The 21,564-nt window shown below is 48.2% G+C and overlaps 2 protein-coding genes and 1 long non-coding RNA gene across 3 annotated transcripts; 2 read left to right on the forward strand and 1 right to left on the reverse strand.

Moving 5' to 3' along the window:
- The first annotated feature begins 250 nt into the window (after nucleotides 1–250).
- On the forward strand, nucleotides 251–3,461 carry LOC120665355 (tubby-like F-box protein 8). The gene is made up of 5 exons (XM_039944905.1): nucleotides 251–522; nucleotides 1,145–1,697; nucleotides 1,849–1,936; nucleotides 2,199–2,331; nucleotides 2,417–3,461. Exons 2-5 carry the CDS (start codon nucleotides 1,332–1,334, stop codon nucleotides 3,186–3,188), a joined length of 1,359 nt encoding a protein of 452 aa, XP_039800839.1. The 5' UTR covers nucleotides 251–522; nucleotides 1,145–1,331; the 3' UTR covers nucleotides 3,189–3,461.
- A 6,516-nt stretch (nucleotides 3,462–9,977) lies between these two features.
- LOC120665357 lies at nucleotides 9,978–15,113 on the forward strand. The gene is made up of 2 exons (XR_005671149.1): nucleotides 9,978–10,069; nucleotides 14,788–15,113. It is a non-coding gene; the product is annotated as an uncharacterized LOC120665357 (long non-coding RNA).
- Nucleotides 15,114–15,881: 768 nt separating this feature from the next.
- Nucleotides 15,882–20,215, reverse strand: LOC120665356 (bZIP transcription factor 12-like). Its single transcript, XM_039944907.1, has 4 exons — nucleotides 19,316–20,215; nucleotides 19,112–19,183; nucleotides 18,407–18,436; nucleotides 15,882–16,258 (listed from the first exon to the last, which is right to left on the reverse strand). The coding sequence occupies exons 1-4, from the start codon at nucleotides 19,877–19,879 to the stop codon at nucleotides 16,181–16,183; spliced, it is 744 nt and encodes a 247-aa protein (XP_039800841.1). The 5' UTR covers nucleotides 19,880–20,215; the 3' UTR covers nucleotides 15,882–16,180.
- Nucleotides 20,216–21,564: the final 1,349 nt, after the last annotated feature.

Below are 21,564 nucleotides of genomic sequence, written 5' to 3' on the forward strand. Positions count from 1 at the left end.
ATTTTGGTATTAGTTTCATATTTTTCTGATTTAAAATGAATTAGTTTTGATTTTCTAAATCTAATTTAATTTATTTATTTATTTTAGAAAATACAAAACCATCTTTAAAACCACTCTAAGGACTAAATTTGCCCGATTTTAATAGTTGGATGGTCTATGTTGTCTGATTTTATACTTGAAGGTTGAAATCGGACTCGAAGGTGAAAATTGGAGTTTTCCCGATAATAAACAACACACACGCCTGCTGCTGCCTCCTCTCTTTCCCACCTTCCTCCTCCCTCCCTCCGCTCGTCTACCTCGCTCGCTCCGGGTCTCCGTCTCGAGCCTTCCCCAGCCTCCACACCCACTCCCCACGTCCCGTTCCTCTTCCTCCCTCTGTTGCGCGTTCGCCTCTCACCGCTACCTCTCTCGCCGACCCCCACCCCCGCCCTCCCCGATTCACCTCTCTTCTCTCCCGGTCTTCCTTTTCCCGGCGGCGACGACTGGGCTTCGGCACGTCTTCGCCGGCGACGAACCCACCAGGTATGCCCCGCCCCCTTCTCTTCCCTTCCCGCCGTGCGAAACGGAGCGCCCCAAACCCTACTTTAAGCTATTCGTGTTCGGATCTGACCCAGTTATTTTTTATACAATATACATGTAATAAGTATGCTGCGTCCGCCCCTGCTTGCAGACCTGCTAGATCTCGCGCCCATCTCTTCTGAGATTCTGTGGCCCGTCGATTTGTTACTCGATTTGTTCCGTAAAAGGTTTCCCCTTTTCACCCCACACTCCACCTTTGTCCATCGATGAATCAGGAAAAAAGGGGTCCCTTTGATCTTTCGACGAGCGCCTAATTTCTAGCGTAGCAATGGGTGGCTGTACCTTTCTCGAAATGTTGCAACATGCCACCAGAATGATTCATGTGTGATGGACCTCTCTGAGAAACTAAAATGTTTTTTCCCTTCTCTCGCAGCCGGGCTCTTGAAATTCTGTTGTAATATTAGGTCAGTCTCAGTCTCATAGTCATAGGCTCGCTGTCTCCCGTGTGGTGAACAGTTGCGAGCTGTTCTTTGAATTGGTCTATTATTCCTATCATAAATATGTCGCTAGCTCTATTCCATGCTATTATTCACACGCTTTCTCATCGAGATTCTTTTCTTCTCAGGAACAAATCGGCGACTGCTTCTGTGTAGGCACACCCAAAAGCAGCAATCCCCTCTGGGGTGGCGTGATCTCCACTGTTCCATAAGCGGAGCCACTAGGAAGGCTGTTGGAGACCTTCCCTGCTATATATTCGCAGGCTAAGCCCCAAGGTTCTTGTAGGCCTTACAGCTCTGTTCTGGTTGGCGTAGATGTCGTTTCGCAGCATTGTTCGTGATGTTCGGGATGGTTTTGGTAGCCTGTCGAGGCGGAGCTTTGAGGTGACCATAGCAGGCCTTTCCGGACTCACTGGGCATCACAGGGGCAAATCTCAGAGCACGGTGCATGAGCTCCGTGATACAGATCTCATAATCCAGGAGAGCCATTGGGCTAATCTCCCTCCCGAGCTCCTCCGGGATGTGATCCGGAGGCTGGAATCCAGCGAGAGCACCTGGCCAAATCGCAAGAATGTTGTATCCTGCGCTGCTGTTTGTCGGGCATGGAGGGAGATGTGCCGGGAGATCGTGCTCAGCCCAGAGTTCTGTGGGAAGCTTACCTTCCCAGTTTCTTTAAAGCAGGTAAGCTTTACATTCTCTAATGAAAGAAATCCTTGACCTTATTACCTGAATGCTTCTAGGAATGATATTGTTCCTAATGATGACATTTCCCAGTGCTTATTCTTACATCTTTCATGGTATTAATGATATTCTCTAACGCTTGTCTTCACAGCCTGGGCATCGAGATGGAATGATTCAGTGTTTCATAAAGCGGGATAAATCAAAGTCTACATATCATCTCTACTTGTGCCTGAGCACTGGTATGTTGCACATTTCTTTTGCTTGTACGAGTAGATCCTTCCTTTACTGTTTTAGCATTGCCTCAAAAAAATATTTTGGTAAATGCCTGCTATCATCAAGTATTCATTCTGGTACTTTGTTCTGGTTGCATGTTTCCAACAGTTCTGCCTATTATTTTCCTTTTTTGGTTTATGGCCCGGCTAAACTTCTGCTACATTTTTTTCATATGTTTGAAAAGTTGGTACATTGTTGACTCATTTTTTGTGTGTTTTTGGGGACCAGCTGTACTTACGGAGAATGGCAAGTTCCTCTTATCAGCTAAAAGGAACCGCAAAACAACCTGCACAGAGTATGTTATCTCGATGGATGCTGACAACATCTCGAGATCAAGCAGCACATATATTGGAAAACTTAGGTAATTAAAATGCATGTGGATAGCAAACCTTTTATCCAGTTTATTTGATTGTGTAAGCTAATTGAAGTGTTTCTGTCCTTTCCAGGTCCAACTTCCTAGGCACAAAATTTATGATCTATGACACACAGCCCCCGTATAATGGGGCTGTTGTCCCTCATGCCGGACGGTCCAGCCGGAGATTCAACTCCAAGAAAGTCTCCCCTAAGGTGCCAACTGGTAGCTACAACATAGCTCAGGTGACATATGAGCTAAATGTTCTTGGCACAAGGGGCCCTAGGCGGATGCACTGTGTCATGCACTCCATACCTGCCTCCGCAGTTGAGCCTGGCGGGATAGTCCCTGGACAGCCCGAGCAGATTCTGCCTCGAGCATTAGAGGAGTCTTTTCGCAGCACTACCTCTTTCTCCAAGTCATCCATCATGGGCCGATACATGGATTTCAGCAGCTCCCGTGACTTCAGCAGTGTCCGTGACTTCAGCAGCGCCCGCTTTTCCGACATTGCTGGAGGTGCCAGAGTTGCAGATGAAGAGGGACAAAATAAGGAGAGGCCGCTTGTGCTTCGGAACAAGGCCCCAAGATGGCACGAGCAGTTGCAATGCTGGTGCCTTAACTTCCGCGGCCGTGTAACCATCGCGTCGGTGAAGAATTTCCAGCTGATTGCCTCATCAAGCCAGCCCCCAGCTGCTGGGGCTCCAACCCCATCACAACCTGCTCCATCTGACCAGGACAAAGTCATTCTGCAGTTTGGCAAGGTAGCGAAAGATATGTTCACCATGGACTACCGCTACCCGCTCTCAGCCTTCCAGGCTTTCGCAATCTGTTTGAGTAGCTTTGACACCAAATTAGCCTGTGAGTAGATAGACACCATGGAATCGCTGGACGTGGAGCTGGAAATGCACAAAAGAAGAGATGCATTTGGCCCTAGGATTCTAGCTTGATGCTTTTGCACTTTGTTGTGTTCTCTCATGGTTGTATTGTGTTCTGCTTCATGCTGTAGCTGTAGCCTTGGAACCGGATTTCTGTGCATGTATGCTTCACCTGCCTGCCGGTACCCTGGTTGGTGGCATTCGTGTGATTTGCATCAGATTCCACCCTTAACGTGAAAAGGTTCCCTTGATGAATTGTTTACAGCTTCCGTGTGGGTTCTGCGGCATGTTGGAGCACCGAATCAAAGTGACCACATTGTTTTCAATCCTGTTGTGCATGGGTGCTCAGTGCTCTGCATTATTGGACAAGGCGAGCATCACGCATGCATCCCGTTGTCTCGCTCGCTGGAGCCTTCCTACCTCTTTTTAACCCTTTCAATTCAATACGATTGGTCAGTCACCAGCCACCATGTACCATCATGGCATGATCTGCGGGGGCACCCTTGTTCCGCGCGCCAAGTGCAGTGGTTGTGCCCCTCTGATAGGAGAATCATTGCACATGGGTGCGCCCCTTTATCTCAGCACAAAGCTGTGCCTTTCAGCTTCTTTAGGTTGAGCTTTTCATTTCTCTTTTATATAATATGGTTGAACACTTTGTGTGTGGAGGAAGCGTGTACATTTCTGTAGTGACAGCAAGGAGCAGTTCAGCTAGGAGATGTGATACCACTCCAAAAAAAAGGCTAGGAGATGTGATAGAGGAGGAGGAAAGGGCGCATCTGATCTGGACCCATGATGAGTGTGACCGGGTGAAGGAATGGCTTTCTTTTCTGCATGAGGGAGGGTATGTGGCTAGGTACAATTTCAGAAAAAAATAAATAAAAAGCAGCATGTGTCTGGGTATGATTTGAGGAAAAGAACATTGTGACACATCGTATGCGTCTGCGCTGGAATGCACAGAACTGGATGCCAAACCTCCGATCACTCTTCTTCCAGGAAGGAAACAAAGCAAACCGTGTGCCTTGCTTTTGCTTGCCCGGACGGCGTGAGCTGAAGAAACAACCGAGTACATGGTGGCCGGCAATCATTCCCGGCGCACACACGGTGACGACTGACACGAGCGCCTCGTGGCTCCAGGACGGTGGCAGTGCGCTGCGCACGCATTACCGGGCAGCGCTCGTTGATGTGCCATGCCAATTGTTGCCATAAGTGGCCTCATCACTAGACCGGCAGTGGCAACCGGACCCGGTGCTCCTCGATATGATTCACGAGGATGATTGGTCCGTGTCGGCCGCTTCCTCCGGCGGCGGCCCGGCTCCTCCGAGGATTGGGCACTTGATCTGATCGTGTGCGTTTGGGAGATCGAATAAAAACCCTTGGGGTTCAGAAATGTTTAGCCGGGCCAGGGCTAAGGGAGGGCGCCACGTTCGTGCGACGCAACTCGGCGAGCATCACCTCGCTGTAGCTCAGGTGGGGCAATTTCTGATCTTGGCGCTTGCGTCGCCCCCCAGGGGCGGCCCGGGCGGGCCGCCGCCGCCTCCCCAGAGCACCCCCTCCCGACCGTCCACCTCGCCGCTGCCGGAAGCCCGCGCAGGCGCAGGGACGGCGGCGGCGAGGCCTCCATCCACGCATCCACCTCTCCCCCGAGTTGCCATACCCCAATCTCAATGCCACCATGGCTGGCGAGCTCCACGCTGTTGCAGGTCCGGCGGGTCGCCGGCGGGTGGATCCGGCCCCTTCCTGGCCGGATCTAGCGCCTCCCCAGAGCCGGCTCCCAGGCAGGGCGCTAGCGCGGAGATCCAGTGTGCCCGGCGCCTGCCCGGCCACCCCACTCTGCTCCGCCGGGGGGAGCCACTCCGCGGGACGCCGGCGGCCAGATCTGGCCCCTTCACGGCCAGCGTCTGGCTCGGCCCCGCCGTTCCCAAGTTGCTGTGGCTGCCCCTCTTTTGGGTGGCGACGGCGGCTGGTCGTGGGGCTCATTGTGTCGGTGCTGCTGTGGCCGACCGTGACCCAGGACTCGGCGTCCATGGCGCACGGCTTCAGCGGCGCAGTTGTGACACATGTGAGCCAGCTCCGATGTCGCCGTTCAGAACTACTGCGCCTCCTGTGCCGCCGTGGTTGCGGGAGCATTGGGAGAAATCCCCGCCTGGCTTCATGCCGGCCGGCAATGGCGACACTCGTTGTGCCGCGTTCCTTGTTGGAGGCTTTGTCGCAGCGCTCCCCAAGTCCATCTGAGGTGTGTTGTAGCTTTATGTTTGGAGGTGCAAGTCGCCGGTGATGGCCTCCAACCATCCCTGACGGTGATGGGTGGGCGCGGGAAACCGCCAGCGGAATCTTAAATCCGACATTACGCTGGTCTTGTCGACATCGGTGACACCTACGGTGCCACTCTCCTTCTTGGAGGCGATGCCGAATTTTTCGTCCCACCCAAATATCGGTGCTGATTGCTCCTCCTTGAAGCCGGTGTGCCTGCTCTCTTTTTCCCCGGTGTTGGTCCTGGTGCAAAGCTGTCACAAGCAGTGGATGGTCATCGTTGAGGCTCGCAGGTGTCCTCCATTTGGCGCCTCTGCTCCATCGGCGCTCTACCTGCTAGTGGTGCCATCAAATATTATGTCGGGTTGGTGTTTCCACTCTGCCACCATTCCCCTGTGAGGTTTCCTCCCCTTGCACGGCGTTGGATGGTGGTACGTGGGAGCCCGGATGTGCTTTCAAAGGTGGCTCCATCAGCATCGAAGGGGGATTGTCGTTTTCAGTGAGCCTTGGTCTGCGCCCCTCCCGCCACCTTTAGTCCCCTCTCTGTTGGCCTGATCCTCAGATGGAGGGTGACAGCGGAGCGGCGTAGCTACGAGGGGTGGTGTGGAGGTGCAATGGTTGCGGTGTATCCGGCGAGTATGCTGTTCGGTGGTGGCTCCAATCGACGCTCAGTGGCCGTCTCTCTTGCTGGTGTCCTGGCTTTGTCTCTTGATCTCTAAAAGTTTCCTCCCTGATATAGGTGTTGTGTTGTGTTGGGCTGTTGTAAAATTGCTGAATCTCAAATTCTGTAGCATTTTGGCTTGCCTAAAAGCCCTTCAATGAAATTCAGGTGGAGATCCCCCCGGTGACCCATCAAAAAAAATTCTGATCTTGTCTGCCTGTGCCTCCCTGCCTCTTCTTTTCTAGCCGATTCGTGGTGGGCGCCGCAGGCAGCACGGTGGAATCCCACTAGCCATGGCGGCAGGTGCGATGGCGATGCGATGGAGGGAGAGGGAATCATGGCCGGTGGTATGATATGGTTCTCGCTGCTCGCCGGATTCTCCCCGTTGTTGTTGGTGCTCGGGGTCCGTCCTGCATGATGATTGAACCGCGGGAGGATGATGGGCTGGGGACTGGGGTGAGGGGGGCCTGGCCTTGGCTTTCCCAAACGGAACGCCGATGAGTTTGTCAGTTTTGGAAGCATGGGCGAATTCCAAAAGTTTGGTAATGCAAATCGACACAAGAAACGGCATAATTTTGTCTTAGGCTCTTCGCTCATGCTTTTGTGATGAACATCTCCAAGAGATAAACTAGGCTAGCAAAATTTCTATTTAGCTAGCCATTTAGCTAGTTATTTTATTTTTTTTAAATGGGGCAACCAACAGTCTGCACTCTCCAAGCTCACATTTTCCTCCCCTTCCCTCGCGCTCCAACTCCGATGTCGGCCATCGCTGGAGGAGGGGCGGCAGCCCTCGCCGGATGAGAAGGGGCGGCGGCGATGCCCAGCCCCTCACACCGACCTCTCCCACCGCCGAATCGAGCTGCACCTCAGCGTTGGCGGCCTCCAGCTCGGCGGGAGCAGCAGGGCGCGGCGGCCTGTACACGGTGAAGCGGCTCAGTGACGTGCCAGGCAGCAGGCAGCGGCGGAGCGTGGCCGGGTGGAGCTGCGCACGGCGGGGCGGCGGAGACGTGGGTCGGCACAGCACGAGCCGGCGCGCAGCAGGGCGGAGCGGCGGAGCAGCGGTGCCGTGGCTTGGCAACACAGGAGCCGGCGCGCAGTAGGGCGAAGCGACGAAGCACGACACGGCGGAACAGCGGCGCCATGGCTCGGCACCGCACGGGCCGGTGCGCGGTAGGGCGGAGCGCGGTGCGGAGTGGTGCGGCATGCGGGCGGGCAGCAGCGGCGCGGAGGGGTCCGGCGTGCGGTGGGGCGGAGCACGGTGTGGAGGGGTGCGGCGGAGGGTGGCGGGGCGAAGCAGAGAGGGGCGGCTCTGTTGAAGGGTGGGCGGGCCAGCGTCGGCGGGGCACGTGAGCGGGCGCCGGGAAGGAGGGAGCGCGGCGCGGAGTGGTGTGGCATGCGGGCGGGCAGCGGCGGCGCGGAAGGGTCCGGCGTGCGGTGGGGCGGAGCACGGTGCGGAGGGGTGCGGCGGAGGGCGGCGGGGCGAAGCGGAGGGGGCGGCTCCGGTGAAGGGTGGCCGGGCCAGCGTCGGCGGCGGCGGGGCACGCGAGCGGGCGCCGGAAAGGAGGGAGCGCGGGGACAAGCTGGGTGCGCGCAGGAGGAAGATGAATCGCGCGGATCGAGGGGATGACGAGCGGAGGCGTTCGTGAAAGATAGATAGCTCACGGAGGGGGATGGATAGCGACCCAGATGACGAGCAGATGACTTTAGAGAGATTGTTGGATTGAATTTTTACTCCAATTTGGTTATTTTTAGCTAGTCAATTTGTTTTACCGTGTCTCTTGGATATGCTCCACCTAACTATTACGGTCCTACTGCTCTGGGTTGATGAAGGGTAGCAGGGAATGGAAGAAGAGGGGCTGGGTTTAGCAGAGGAGGAAGAAGAGGAAGAGAGGACAGATTCAGATACTGTTAATTTATTGCATACCAATTACACCATACAACGATTTATACCGACGTCCCTTACACGGCCCACAGACCAGCAACTCGGCCCAGCATATTGCTGCCTTCGTGATTCAAATCTCCAGTGATAATTGCAACAACCATCACGTGAAGTGTGGTATTAAATGGGCCACCAGCCCAAAAATATTTGCGCGCGCTTGCAAATACGTTGCTAGAGGAGACCCTATGCATGAATGGAGAAGAGAACAAATAATAATGACATCACCGACATACATGCAGCCAGATTAAATTTAGTTGTACCATTAGATTTTTTATGACAGAACCTTCGAAACAAGACCACACTTGCTTTTTAAAATATTTTTAGTACTAAATAATTAATTTTAGATTATGAGAATAAATATTTTAACAACATGAATACATAATTATTTATGAAAAAAATAAACATGACGAATAGATAATAATGTACAACGAACAAAACTTTAGACATCATGAATATTAAATTGTATAGAAAAATAATGAGAAATTAATATCGTGAACAAATAAGTCAACATAGCCAAACAATATAAAATGAACAAATAAATTATACATATCAAACAATAACATTATGGACATAGAACAAAATATTACTATCTATTAAAAAAATGGATAAGTTGAATAATAAGAGTAAAAGAAGAATATAAACTAATATAAAAATGATAGGTTCAGAAAAAATAGACAAAAAGAAGGGAATGAGAAACTAAAAAATAACAGAAAAACATTAGATAAGGAGTAAGCGGGAAATCACAGTAAAAAATACATCAATTAGTAGTACCTCTAAAACACTCGCACAACTTGTCTATAAAAGAAAGAAAAATAAAGAATAAAATGAGCATAAACAAGAAGGAAAGAAAGACATATTATATACTGGTAGACAAATATTTACGAGAGCACAAGAAATAAAAAAATAGAAAGAAAGAAAGAAATAATAAAATAAAATAAAGAGAAGATAAGTTATATAAATAATAAGATAATGCTTCTACGATTATATAAGACAGGATTATTTGCAAGAATAAGAATGAACCATCTTTGTTATATTAAAGCTATATAAAGACGCAAACCTGGGTAAGAATAATGGACATGAACAGCTAGCTCTCATGAATTCTTGAATTAACAAGGGCAGCTAGTTTTGTTCCATCGCTACATTTTTGCGTGCTCGCCAAAGAATCAAGAATCAACAAGGTAGAGAACCAGGTAGTGGCAGATTTAGGATTGGAATTTAAGTTATACCATGTCAAAATTTCAATATACAATTTGGTATTCGGTACAACCTAAAAATATCAGTACATAACAAAAAAAAATCCACGAGCAATTCGATATGTAAGCAATTAGGTTCAATATTTGTATATGTTATAATATAAATAGTAGAAGTACATTAAATCTTAGAAAAAACATAAAATAAGCACACCTACAATAGTTTCAAGAGATTACCTGATTTTTTCTTATCAGGCCTACGCTTCCTAAAGTTCATGAAATTATTAATTGTATCATCTTTTATCAACTTGAAAGAAGATATCTCGCTTGTTGAATGTCAGTAGACAATCATCCGATATGAATGCGAGCCACACCGGCCCAGCTTAATAATGTGGCATCCGCCGGCGCTATGCACGAGCGCAGAGCGGTAGTTGCGCTCTAGTCGAGGCAGGCTCACCACCCCGGCCATCTTCCTCCTTCGCTCTGGCTTGATGTCGCAGCGGCGGCAGGTGAGAGGAAGGAGAGTATGGAGGTGGGAAAAGATGACTGATTCCACCAGTCATAGATATAATAGGAGAAGGAGCAACATATACCTCGTTAAGGTAGAGGTAGGATTGTCTTTTCGCAGGGTCACTCCATGCTTGCCAGCTGGTCTGGTGTGCCACGTCGGTGAATTTGGCAAAAAAAAAAGCTTTAAATAAAAAATGAGTCACAAATATGTAGAAGATAATAATTTTATAAAAAGATAATATCCGTAAGGATATCAAGGACCCTCCAGACTCGCTCGAGCTCGGCTCGTTGACAGCCCTCCCGGAGCCGCTCAGGGCCTCAGGTTCATCTCCTCCCTCTCCCTCTGCTTCTTGAACCTTTCCCTTCTCTCGGACTCTCTCCTCCCTTGCTCTTCCTTCCCTGGCGGCGACGTCTGGGCGAGCGGCGGCGCCATTTTTCCTGTCTTCGCCCAGCCCTTCACCGGCGACGAGCGCATCCTTCAGATATGCCCGCCCCTTCTCTTTCCTTCTGCTGTTCGAGACGGAGTACCCCAAACCCTAACAAAACTATTTGTATTTGGATCTGAATCCAGTTACAATATATTACCTACTAACTTCGATTTCGTTTGCATGTACACCCATGTCATATGCTCGGTCCGCCCCTGGTTTCGCCTGCTTCAATTTTGCCATGGTTTTAAAACTGCGGCCGGGATCGCAGCGTAGATTTGATCCATATGTCATTTTTATGCTTATCGTACATTCGTACTACCTATTTTTTGCGGTCGATGCTTGGATTTTGCGCATGCCCGATGACGATCACGATGACCCCCCATCGCCTGATGACTGGATGGACGGGTGGACGGATAGATCGATGAATGGACTACGGATTTGAGCTCCCCGGAGCCACCCTTTGCTTTTGCAAGGTCCGAGGTTCTGAAATGGCTAATGCAGTGTTGGCTTCTCCGTCTTCTGGGTGCTGAAGCATGCTTGGGATGCCTGGGATTGGATGAACACTCTCACTGACAAGTGGGACTGCTCTTGCGGCAGGCTCGTCACCTCCTCCTCCTTCCCTCTATTGGTACTGCAACTGCTGCTGCAATCCGGACTTGGATTGATTTCTTCTGTTGCTAACGAACCCTAGCTATCTAGCTTGGGTGGATTCTTCTTCTTCTTCTTCTTCTTCTTCTTGTACTCCCCTGAGACATGTTTCAGTGCCAGCGTTGAAGCCCACTGCATTAGCTTCTGATAGAGATCAACAAGGTTGTATCTGAGGGCTATGAGCTATGTGGTAATATAAATATTCTGGTGTTCCGATCGCAATCTATTTTATCACCGATTATTTGGGTGTCTGTTAACAAGCTTTAAAACAATCAGGTTGTTCATGTTCTATTGCGTTGATAGGATGCTTTGATGCAATTCTCACTTCTCGGTGAGGGGACTTGAGCATGTGGGTTGTGGCATGTAGCAGAGATATTCAAGGTTTATTTGTAGTATCCATCCTCTGCTTGTCTTTCATCTCCTGATTGGCGCTGCCAAGGTTTACAACATTGTTTTAAAAAGCAGTCTTTATTTGATGGATCAAGAAATGCATCTTTGAATCAAAACATGTACTCATCCATCCTTCATGTATAGTGTTGCTACTACTAATATAGTTGCTTGGCTTGCATTTTGCTGTTAATATTTATTGTATGAGTGTTTTTTGTTGAGTTTTAATGAACTAATAGATTCTGACCATCTCTTGCGCCACCCATAAATCCCATAACTGTATTGCTGTACTGCATAAGTGCATATAGTGATATTGTTGATTTTAGCCCTTTATTTTAGGCCATCTTTTAGTTTTACTATCATGCTGCTTGGTTTGTCTTTTGGCCGGATGATGATGAAACTTGTGGATGGATAATGGACTGAAACAGATTTGAGCTTGTTGGGATCAACCTATGCAAGTTGAAACTTGAAAGGTTGTAGATCCTGAAATGGATTGTGCTGTGTTGGCTTTCCCAAGATCTGTGCGCTGAAGCATGCTGAGGTATCAGATGTGACAGACACATGGGTCAACCATGTGGTTCATGAACTGTCCCTGTTTCTTTCTTTCTTCTACTTCATCCTCCTTTCCACTTGTTGCCACTGCCGGCATGCTCGCCATCATCATCGTCATCATCATCCTCGTTTTTCTATTCTAATGATCCCTTGGGACATGTTCTAGTGCCAATTTTGGAACCCACGGCATTATCCTTTGGTGAAACATGGTGTTACATGCATGCCACATAGTCTGAGGGCCATTTGGTGAGACCATTGGCAATTTGGTATTTTTTATCCTCTTTACCTTTTTATGTGGATTCATCTTTTTGAGTTGAAGATTCTCCTTTAATTTGGTTTATTATGGAGAGCTTGGTGTTATACTCAAGTGGAAGCTGATCTTCTGTTGTAAGATGTAACTTGCTAGGAATTTTGAGATTATTTTCCCTATGTTTGTGGCTTTGCACCTCTTGTAACACAAATTTCTTTTTGAGTTGATTCTCCCTTTTTGGTCTCCAATTTGGGAAGTTATGTCCACACCAAATTTATAGTTTTATGAAATTGTGACTGGCCTTTTGGACAATGAATGTCAGCATGATCTTTAATAATTTATTTAGAAAATGTGTTTCCCAATGATGAAAAGTGAATATGCAAGATCGCATTTAGTTTCCTCTCTCCTGTTCCACCATCATCTTCTCCCTCCCTTCCTCTCTCTTCTGCCATTGATGAATTATGTACCTGTGAGATCTGAGGGCATGCTGTTTCTTTTTTCTGGCATATATTCATTTTTTAGTTTCTTCTTTTAATAAATATATTCACATTTTCATCTACCAAGTTTGCTTCTGTTAGTTTGATTGGAGAGTCCTCTGCTTCCTCCCCTCTACTGGCATTGCAAGTGCAGATCCATCCAGAAATGGATTGTTTTCTTCTTCTGCTGGTAACAAACCGTAGCTTGCTTGGACGGATTCCTATGTGTTCTGGTGCCAGCGTTGAAGCCCACTGCATTAGCTTCTGATGCAAACCAAACTGGGTTATTGAATCTGAGGGCTATTTAATATAATAAACATTTTGTTTTGATGTTTAACAGTCAGGGTCTTTTTTTTAATCAAACAATCAGGGTGTTGATGTTCTGTTCCTTGGTGTAGGATACTGGAATTGTGGAATGTCAGCGATCTTGGACCCAATTCTCTTTAAACAATTGCCCAATGATGATAAATCAAATATGCAGAGATGGCACATCCCTCCCTCCCTCCCTCCCTCCCTCTCTAGTTAGCTAGCTGGCCACCGTGCCGGCTATCTATCTACCTATCTACCTATCTACCTATCTACCTACCTACCTCATTTGAATGTCTAATTAGGGATGCGGCGGCGGCACAGCAGCAGCCGCAGCACCAGCAGCAGCAGCAATAAGAATCCTTTCAGAACTGCTCAGTTTTTCTGCCAGTTCATACCTTGTGCCATCATTAAATGCTGCATCTACAAAATCTGAGGGTGCAGTATTTCATTCCCGCTTAGATAACTCCAATTCTGTTTCTTATCCATCCATATGTTTCTATTTTCTTCACGTCTTTCCATTGAAAGTGTTTTTGAGAGTGCAAATTGTTCCTACATTGTGTTGAAGGAATGCTGTTGACCCTTATTAGGCATGCTTCTCATTTTAGCAAATGACTATTTCTTCTTTCCCAATACGCATCATAAAGCTGGAAATAGTCTTCTCCCATCCAGCCAAGAATCTAGCCATCGCCCATGGGATATTTCAACCTCGAGATACTGGTGGCTCAAGAGAAGTGGTAGTTTCATAGTGTTTTTATTACAAGCTATTGTGACTGTCTTCTTAATTTGTCAATTACAGAAAAAGAAACCCTTATAGCTGATTCTGAATTGATTTGACACATTTTCTTAATTGTGTTTCTTCTTTGCAGTTCAAAAAATTTGTTTTGTACTTTGGTGAATAACCATCTTCAAGATTGCGTGGTGCTGCACAAAACCATGAGGCTTGGGTAGTGTGTGTTGGCATGAAATACTCGGTCCATTGGGCAAGGTTTCATGAGATTTCCTAAATTTTTCAGAATTTACATACTTAGCATTGTTTTGTGTGTTGCCTTTTTTTCACTTTTTATGGGGTGTTGAGTTCTATATCCTTCTCTTTGTTATTCGGTTGGTTCTATGGCTATTTAAGAAAAAACTTTGCCAGCCTAGGAGGAACTAGGTGGCTTTGTATTAAAAAGGAAATAAGCACCCAAATGAGCTTGGTGGTCTATGTGTACATACACTCTCTCAACCGAGCTACGCTCAGCTTCCTTATATGGCTATTTTCTTATTGATGATAATGTTTGCTTACTAATCAAGTGCCAATAAACATACTAACAACATAATTAATGTTAGCATGTCATAAATTGCTCATATATTGAAATATCTCATTTGTGGCTCTACCTTAGATATACAAGCCATCTTATTACAAATTAGGTGTTCATGCACCTATTTCGAAGTCAAATGGTGATTTTACCTTTTTTTTTACTGTGCTATGTTACCCCTATTTTTTTTTGAAATGAAGGCACCATTTGCCCCTGTTTTTATGGTTTAGAGGTGCTTGATGTAGAAGGGCAAAATCACATAGGGCACATCTGTCTTTTTACTACATATTTAACACTGTTAATTTCTTATAACAAAACAGGGGTAAACTGGAGCTTTGTTTTCAAAAAGCAAGGGCAAAATCGCACAAAGCAAAAAGGAGGGGCAAAATCACCATTGGCACTTAAAACAGGGGCAAGAACGCCAAAGCCTCTTGTTTATACTGTCCACCAGAACATGCATGCTTGTCAACACAGTCCACCTGTTTTTCCTATCTGTTCTATCTTATGCAACCACTATAGCATTCTATTAATTTGTTTTCATCCTCTTCTGGTGCATTATAGTTTGCACATGATCAACTAACATTAGATTATGGATCCTGGTACGTGGTACCTAGCATTGTCTTTATGAGCATATAATCAGTTTGTTTTTTTACATTTGTATATGACCTGTTTCTCTATGGCTGCCGTTTCAGGAAGATGGGTACATCTTATGTAGTTATGTGCCTTTACTGTGTTAGTGGAAAGGTGGAGTAGCAATAACAAATGTGCTGATCTTTGGCAGCATAACAGGGTTTGTACCATGAAAATGATATATGTGTGTATGTTGTTTCTGGTAATTTGGATTCTTTGATCTGTTTGTCACCTTTAAGGAGTTTTTTCCCTCGATGGAACAAAAGGAACAATTAACTGTGTACTATGTACCTTGGATGGAAGATTGGATTGTATTCCCCAATTAAAATTTCCTTACTAATTAATTGGTTCAGGTCAGATAAGGAATATGACAGGCCTGGCCTTTGTATCTTTTGACTTAAGCTATCTTCGTTGCTCAGTTGCCTATTTGTTGTTTTAAATTCACCCTGTTCGGCTGGTGGATTGAGCCTCCAGCCCTATAGTAACTCTCTCTCTCATTACTCCAGCCACCAGTCAGGTAACAGTGTTTTTCTCTCACACTACTCCAGCTCCAGCCTGCCGAACATGGTGATTTTTTTTTTGGCGGTCATAGGCTGCAGATTTGCAGCGGTGGTGCATCACAACTTTTTGGTGCTTGCAGTCTTTGAGGCACGACACAATGAGCCATCCCCACTCTGAACCTCGATTTAGTGTAACAATAGTTTGCGCTGGTGACTCCCTTGCGGATTATCTCTGATTGCTCTCATATTTGTGCTGATCTCCATCTCCTAGTCCCAAACTCCTATTTGGTCTCAGATTGTGTTTGTGTTGAAGCCTTGAAGGCGGACAACTCCACCAGTTTATGACGACCTCTGGCGAATTTGGCCTTTTCCCAGCAGGAGGCAACGCTAGCAGCAGGAGAACCAGACGGTGGCAGGGCGGGAATGTTCACAAGTCACAACTGTGTGCTCTGCGGCAATTTTCAGGTGTGAGGCATAAGGAAAATCAACGAACATGTTCTCATAAGGAAAATCAACGAACATGTTCTGTTTCTATTCGATTAGCTCTAAACATTGATTTGCCTCTGAACAATTATAGATATGTACATTGAACATGACGTTCTCAATGCAATAGTATTGACTAACACTAACAGCTTGGATCAAATATTCATCAGATATGTAAAAAGTAGCTGACTTTGCAATGAAGATACTTTCCACCCTTAAGCAAAATCTTATCGTTCAAGTTTGTACAACACTCAGCCCCATTCATAAGGAAACAGTCAAGCTGACAACAAATAAAATTCTGCATGGCGTGGCTTCTTGATCACGCACAATCCCAACCCTAAACACATGTCACCTAAAATAGTTTCTGCTATTCCTACATAGCTGCCAATGAAAACTAGGGGAAACAAAAATCTAAAAGGAAAAAAAATCTGTAACTTCTAAGGGAAGAGAAACAAGGATTGGGGTCATTTTTCTACCATTCCATGGAGTTGGTTCTTCTAAGATCACGAGACAGTTTTTTCCTTATGACTGGAAATGCCCTTTCCATCAGCTGCACAAACAGATTAACTTCTTTAGACAAATGGAACAGCCACTTTTTGCATGTTCGAATTTGCAGAGTTACTACATAAAGTAACAATGGCCATAGATTTGCAAAAAATCACAAATGTATGGACGACGACAACAACAACAACAACATAGCTTTTTTCCCAAGCAAGTTGGGGTAGACTAGAGATGAAACCCAAAAGAAATAAAGATCATGGTTCAGGCACATTGATAGAGTCTCCAAGCGCTCCTATCCAAAGCTATCTCTTTAGAGATATTCCAATTCTTAAGGTCTCTCTTAACCAACTCATCCCAAGTCAGTTTAGGTCTACCTCTACCCCTCTTTACATTATCGACTCGCTCAAGAACTCCACTACGCACTGGCGCCTCAGGAGGCCTCCGTTGGACATGTCCAAAACATCTCGGCCGATATTGGGTAAGTTTCTCCTCAATTGGTGCCACCCCGACCCTATCCCGAATAGCTTCGTTTCGGACTCTATCCCTCCTTGTGTGCCCGCAAAACCACCGCAACATCTGCATCTCTGCTACACTCAGTTGCTGGACATGTCGCCTTTTTGTAGGCCAACATTCAGCACCGTATAACATCGCCGGGCGAATTGCTGTCCTATAAAATTTGCCTTTTAGCTTTTGTGGCACCCTTTTATCACAAAGGATGCCAGAAGCTTGACGCCATTTCAACCAGCTAGCTGAAATTCTATGCTTAACATCTTCATCAATGTCGCCATCCTTTTGTAGCACCGATCCTAAATACCGAAAAATATCCTTCTGGGCCACCACTTGCCCATCTAGACTAACGTCTCCCCCCTCATGCCTAGTCGCGCTGAAATCGCACATCATGTACTCGTTCTTGGTCCTACTAAGTCTAAACCTTTTCGACTCTAATGTGCGTCTCCACAGCTCTAACTTCCTATTAACCCCTGCCCTACTCTCGTCAACTAGCACCACATCATCAGCAAAGAGCATACACCAAGGGATCTCACCTTGTATATCCCTTGTGACCTCATCCAGCACTAAAGCAAATAAATAAGGGCTCAAAGCTGACCCCTGGTGTAGGCCTATGTTAATAGGAAAGTCAGTGGTGTCGCCATCACATGTCCGGACAAACGTCGTCGCATTCTTGTACATATCCTTGATGAGGTTAATGTACTTAGTTGGGACTTTGTGCTTCTCCAAGGCCCACCACATAATATTTTTCGGTACTTTGTCATACGCCTTCTCGAGGTCAATAAAGACCATGTGCAAGTCCTTCTTCTGCTGCCTATATCTCTCCATCAATTGTCGTATTAAGAAAATCGCCTCCATAGTTGACCTTACAGGCATGAACCCAAACTGGTTTTGGGTCACACTTGTCACTCTTCTTAGGCGATGCTCGATAACCCTCTCCCAGAGCTTCATCGTATGGCTCATCAGGTTAATCCCACGGTAGTTGGTACAACTTTGAACATCGCCCTTGTTTTTGAAGATAGGTACTAATATACTTCTCCTCCATTCTTCCGGCATCTTGTTTGACCGAAAAATATATGGACTAAGAATAAAATGAAGACTACACCATGTCCAATCAATGGAAGCTACTTTTCCTTATGTACTGTATACGAACTGTGTAGAAAAAAGCACCCTCCACCACCATCGATACTAACAAGGTACGATCATAAGATATAAACTTATGATGCTTCACCATGTTACATTATCAGAGTCGCAGATTAGGCCAGTGGCAAAACTACATGTTTGTTTTTTTGAGTCTATGGAGAATGCAGCAACGTGTCAAAGAATGGGCAAAAAACAGTTGCCATATACTCTTCAGAATTCAGATTTACAGCCAAAGATGTCAGAAGAGTTCCTTCCAGGCATTGCAAACAAATTTGGGCTAATTAAGTTGGCCCACTACAAAAAGAACTTTTTAAAAACAGTTCTGACATGCTTTTAAAGATGTAGCAAGGAACTACGTGCTGCAAAAGGTTTCTTTTTGTCTCACTAAGATTGTGCAGAAGCAAATTATACGTTCAGATTTAGAAAAAAAAAACTCTTGAGTCAGAATGGTATCTTTGTGCATATAATTTGACTGTGAAATACATGCCAAGTAATTTACGTAAGCTAAAACATGTGTTTAAGCAATCATATTGATAATGAAGCTTACCTCCTTAAGCCTCTTCTGGCGTCGCTCCTCCTGCAAAATAGCAATGGTGAAACAAGATCAAAGGGGAGACAAGAGCACAGAGAGATAAACCAGGATTATGCAGAAAACTTCTGAGCAATCCATAAACTAGGACACATGCATTAATGGACAAGGGTATCTTATCACATGACAATGCAAACGAAGATCAATTTTCAGATATTTGATATTTCACTCATCAAATGTATGACAGTAGGACTCATTTCTCCTTCTCTGGTGGCAACATTTTTAAAAAAAAAAAATTGATGGAACATGTGAATGCAAAGGTAAAAGATTCACTGCTTTTAAGAAACAAAAATAAGAGGGATGGATATTTAGTTTCAAGAAAACCTGCCCCCCGCCTCAACACACACCCTTTTTTTGGGTGATCATGTACCATTATCTTGGAATACTATGACAACTATCAGTGCATAGCAGCATCATAATTTCACATTTCAAACACAGTAGTACCTATCGTCACACAAATTCGCACTTCCATTTTTTTCCTTGTTCCCACAACTACCATCGCGGTGGTCAGGTGCACACTGTGCTCTAACAAGATGATTAATGGAATCACGATCACCTGCTGACCAGTTTATACAGTACCCGTATGTAATGGAATGTTATCGCATACGGAAACGAGTTGCGGCCCGGGGCATGCTTTGTTGAGTGCAGAACCGAGAATAATACCTGCTCCGTTAACAGTTCTGCTTGCTCCTCCTCGAGCTGCGTAACCTGCGATTCCAGCTCTGCGACATAAGCCTGCATACGGGACCGAACAAAGGCAGCAAAATCAGCCGCGGTATCAACCAAAACTGCTCCGAGAACAGCTCGGAACTACGCGAAACGCATCAAATCCTCCACGCCGAGAGAGACATTTCACCCCGCTCTCACCTGCTTCCTGTCCCTGGACCTTGCCGCGGACTCGCGGTTCTTGATCATGCGCTTCTGGCGCTGCATCACCGCGCGGTCCGCGGGATTCACGAGCGCCCGCTTCCTGGGCCCTCTCGCGGCGCCTGCTCCTGCCCCCGCCGCATCCCCGTCGGGGACAGGGAACCCCAGCGCCATGTTCCCCTCCGCCGCCGCGACGGCCCTGGCGCCGGAATCCCGCGCCAGGAAATCCTCGAGCGTCATCTCCGCCGCGCCGCCCCTGGCCCTGGAGCCGCCGCCGGCGGCGGGAGGGGGAGGAGGGAGCGCGGGCACGGAGAGCCCCCCCGTGGCGGAGATCTCCTTCCACACCTCCTCCGACGTCCGCCGGGCCGCGGCCGCCGGGGCGGGCGAGGGCTCCGCCGCCCCGCCTCCGGCGACGGCCTCCGGGCCGTAGATGTTGCGGATGATGTCGTCCATGTTCATGGATCCGATGCCGCTGCCGCTCGTGAAGCGCGCGAGGTCCGAGGAGGATCCGGCCCCGGCGGGCTGCGGCGGGGACGACGACGCCATCACCCGCGACGACGCCATGCGCCGCCGGCCCACGGCCCAGCGGAGGACAAGGGGAGACGCCCGCGCACCAGGCGGCCGGCGCGGCTCTCGCTTCCCGCTGCCCTGCCCTGCCCTGCCCTGTCCTGTGCTCTGTTTCCTCCCGGCGGCTTGGCGCGGGTCTGGCCGTCTGGGGAGGAGGAGGAGAAGGGGAGCGAGGGGGGAAACTGTGGTTGGTTGGACGGACGGACGGACGGGGGGTGCCGCGTGTGTCCGCCCCGGCGGCTCGGGTCGGGGGCCGAGGAGAGCGGGGGAGGAGTGACTGCGACTGCGACTGGGGAGTTGCCCCGGAATGGAAGATCCTGCGGCACCGGGCCTGCGCACGCGAACCGCGCGGCCGGCCGCTGTGGACTGTGGTGCGCCTTTGCGGCTTTCCTTTCTGCGCGTGTACTTGGCGGCTGCCCGATCGTCCAGTGGTACTCTCCCCACCAGTTCCTTCGTGGGCGTGGCTTCGTGCTGTGTGACACGACGCTCGGTGGCGAGGGATCGAATCTTTTAAGAATCGAAACCTGGGTTTATTTCCCGAGCTGACATTGGGCCACGACATCAAATTTTCTAGGAGCCGTCGGACATAGATCGAACGGATGTTGAGAAGCCCGAGACAAACAATTGTCGCCCTTCCCGAGATAAACAACTATCGCCCTTCTCGGCGAGTCCTGATTCCTGAAGCCTCCCTCCGCTTCTACGGCCATCTTCTCTACTTGCATAAGATGGCATCCCTTTCCTTCTATACTCGGCGCCGGCGCGGCAGCTTCCACTACTGGCACGACGACGACGACCGCACACGCCTTGACCTCCTCAGCCGGCACCACCGGTGTGGCCCGCCGCCCGCCGACGCCGACCCGCCCACCCCCCCAACACCCGTCTGCGCCCACTGACGCGCCAAATCTAGCGATAGAGGGCAGCGGGGGGAAGGGAATGGATGGCCCTGAGCCTCCGCAGGCTGGACATCTGCTACTCCGCAGTCCGCAGCTTTCGCCGCTCTCTTTTTCTGCCCTGCTATGGCCCTCCTTCCTCGACACCTCCTCCTCTGCAGACGTTGCCTCTGCCTTTCTCTTCCTCACTCAACATCTCCGCCGCGGACGCCGCCTCCTCGGCCTCGATTTCAGCATCAGCCTTGTCCGATCCCATGCCCAGGCGCCGCCCTCAAATTCCCGAGCGAAGGAACAGGATACCTCCACCGCCAGCGCTACCGCGCGATGACTGGGAACATTAGCCGCGTCGGGGAGGGGCGGAGCCTGGGCTCGCATCGGACGCAACACGACAGGAACCTCCTCTACTGCGGGTGGCCGCGAGCACCTTCTCTTGTTCGGCGAGAAAAGACGATTGTGAAATCCAGAAGCGGGGCCTGGTCGGCCATGGAAGTGGGGAGGTGCTCGGCTTGCCGGTAGGAAGTGGAAACGATTGGAGATCAGAGCTAGGAGGGAGGCGATTGGGCAATCTTGGGGAAGCTTGCATCTCAAATCCAGAGGCGTCCCCAGATGCATTTTGGATTCTCGATTCTGGAAATCTAGGGGCTTTCAAACCGAGCCTTAAATAAATTCACATACAATTGTGCCAAATCCGGGACGCCTATATTAGAAAATCAGGGCAGTAAACAGCGCGGAAAGCGATTGTAAAATTCGGAACGCCTGCCTCATCAGAATCATAATGTGCATCATATCTAC

This window comes from Panicum virgatum, chromosome 3N (assembly GCF_016808335.1).
Source record: "Panicum virgatum strain AP13 chromosome 3N, P.virgatum_v5, whole genome shotgun sequence".
Lineage (NCBI taxonomy): Eukaryota > Viridiplantae > Streptophyta > Magnoliopsida > Poales > Poaceae > Panicum > Panicum virgatum.

What these genes read in the sequence shown, in the direction of transcription:
- LOC120665355 (XM_039944905.1), top strand. Translation starts at nt 1,332, where the DNA reads ATGTCGTTTCGCAGCATTGTTCGTGATGTTCGGGATGGTTTTGGTAGC. An exon ending in CTACTTGTGCCTGAGCACTG is followed by an intron (nt 1,937 to 2,198) that starts GTATGTTGCACA and finishes TTTGGGGACCAG; the next exon opens with CTGTACTTACGGAGAATGGC. An exon ending in ACATATATTGGAAAACTTAG is followed by an intron (nt 2,332 to 2,416) that starts GTAATTAAAATG and finishes TGTCCTTTCCAG; the next exon opens with GTCCAACTTCCTAGGCACAA.
- LOC120665356 (XM_039944907.1), bottom strand. Translation starts at nt 19,879, where the DNA reads ATGGCGTCGTCGCGGGTGATGGCGTCGTCGTCCCCGCCGCAGCCCGCC. An exon ending in GGTCCAGGGACAGGAAGCAG is followed by an intron (nt 19,184 to 19,315) that starts GTGAGAGCGGGG and finishes TCCCGTATGCAG; the next exon opens with GCTTATGTCGCAGAGCTGGA. An exon ending in CAGAACTGTTAACGGAGCAG is followed by an intron (nt 18,437 to 19,111) that starts GTATTATTCTCG and finishes GCTATTTTGCAG; the next exon opens with GAGGAGCGACGCCAGAAGAG.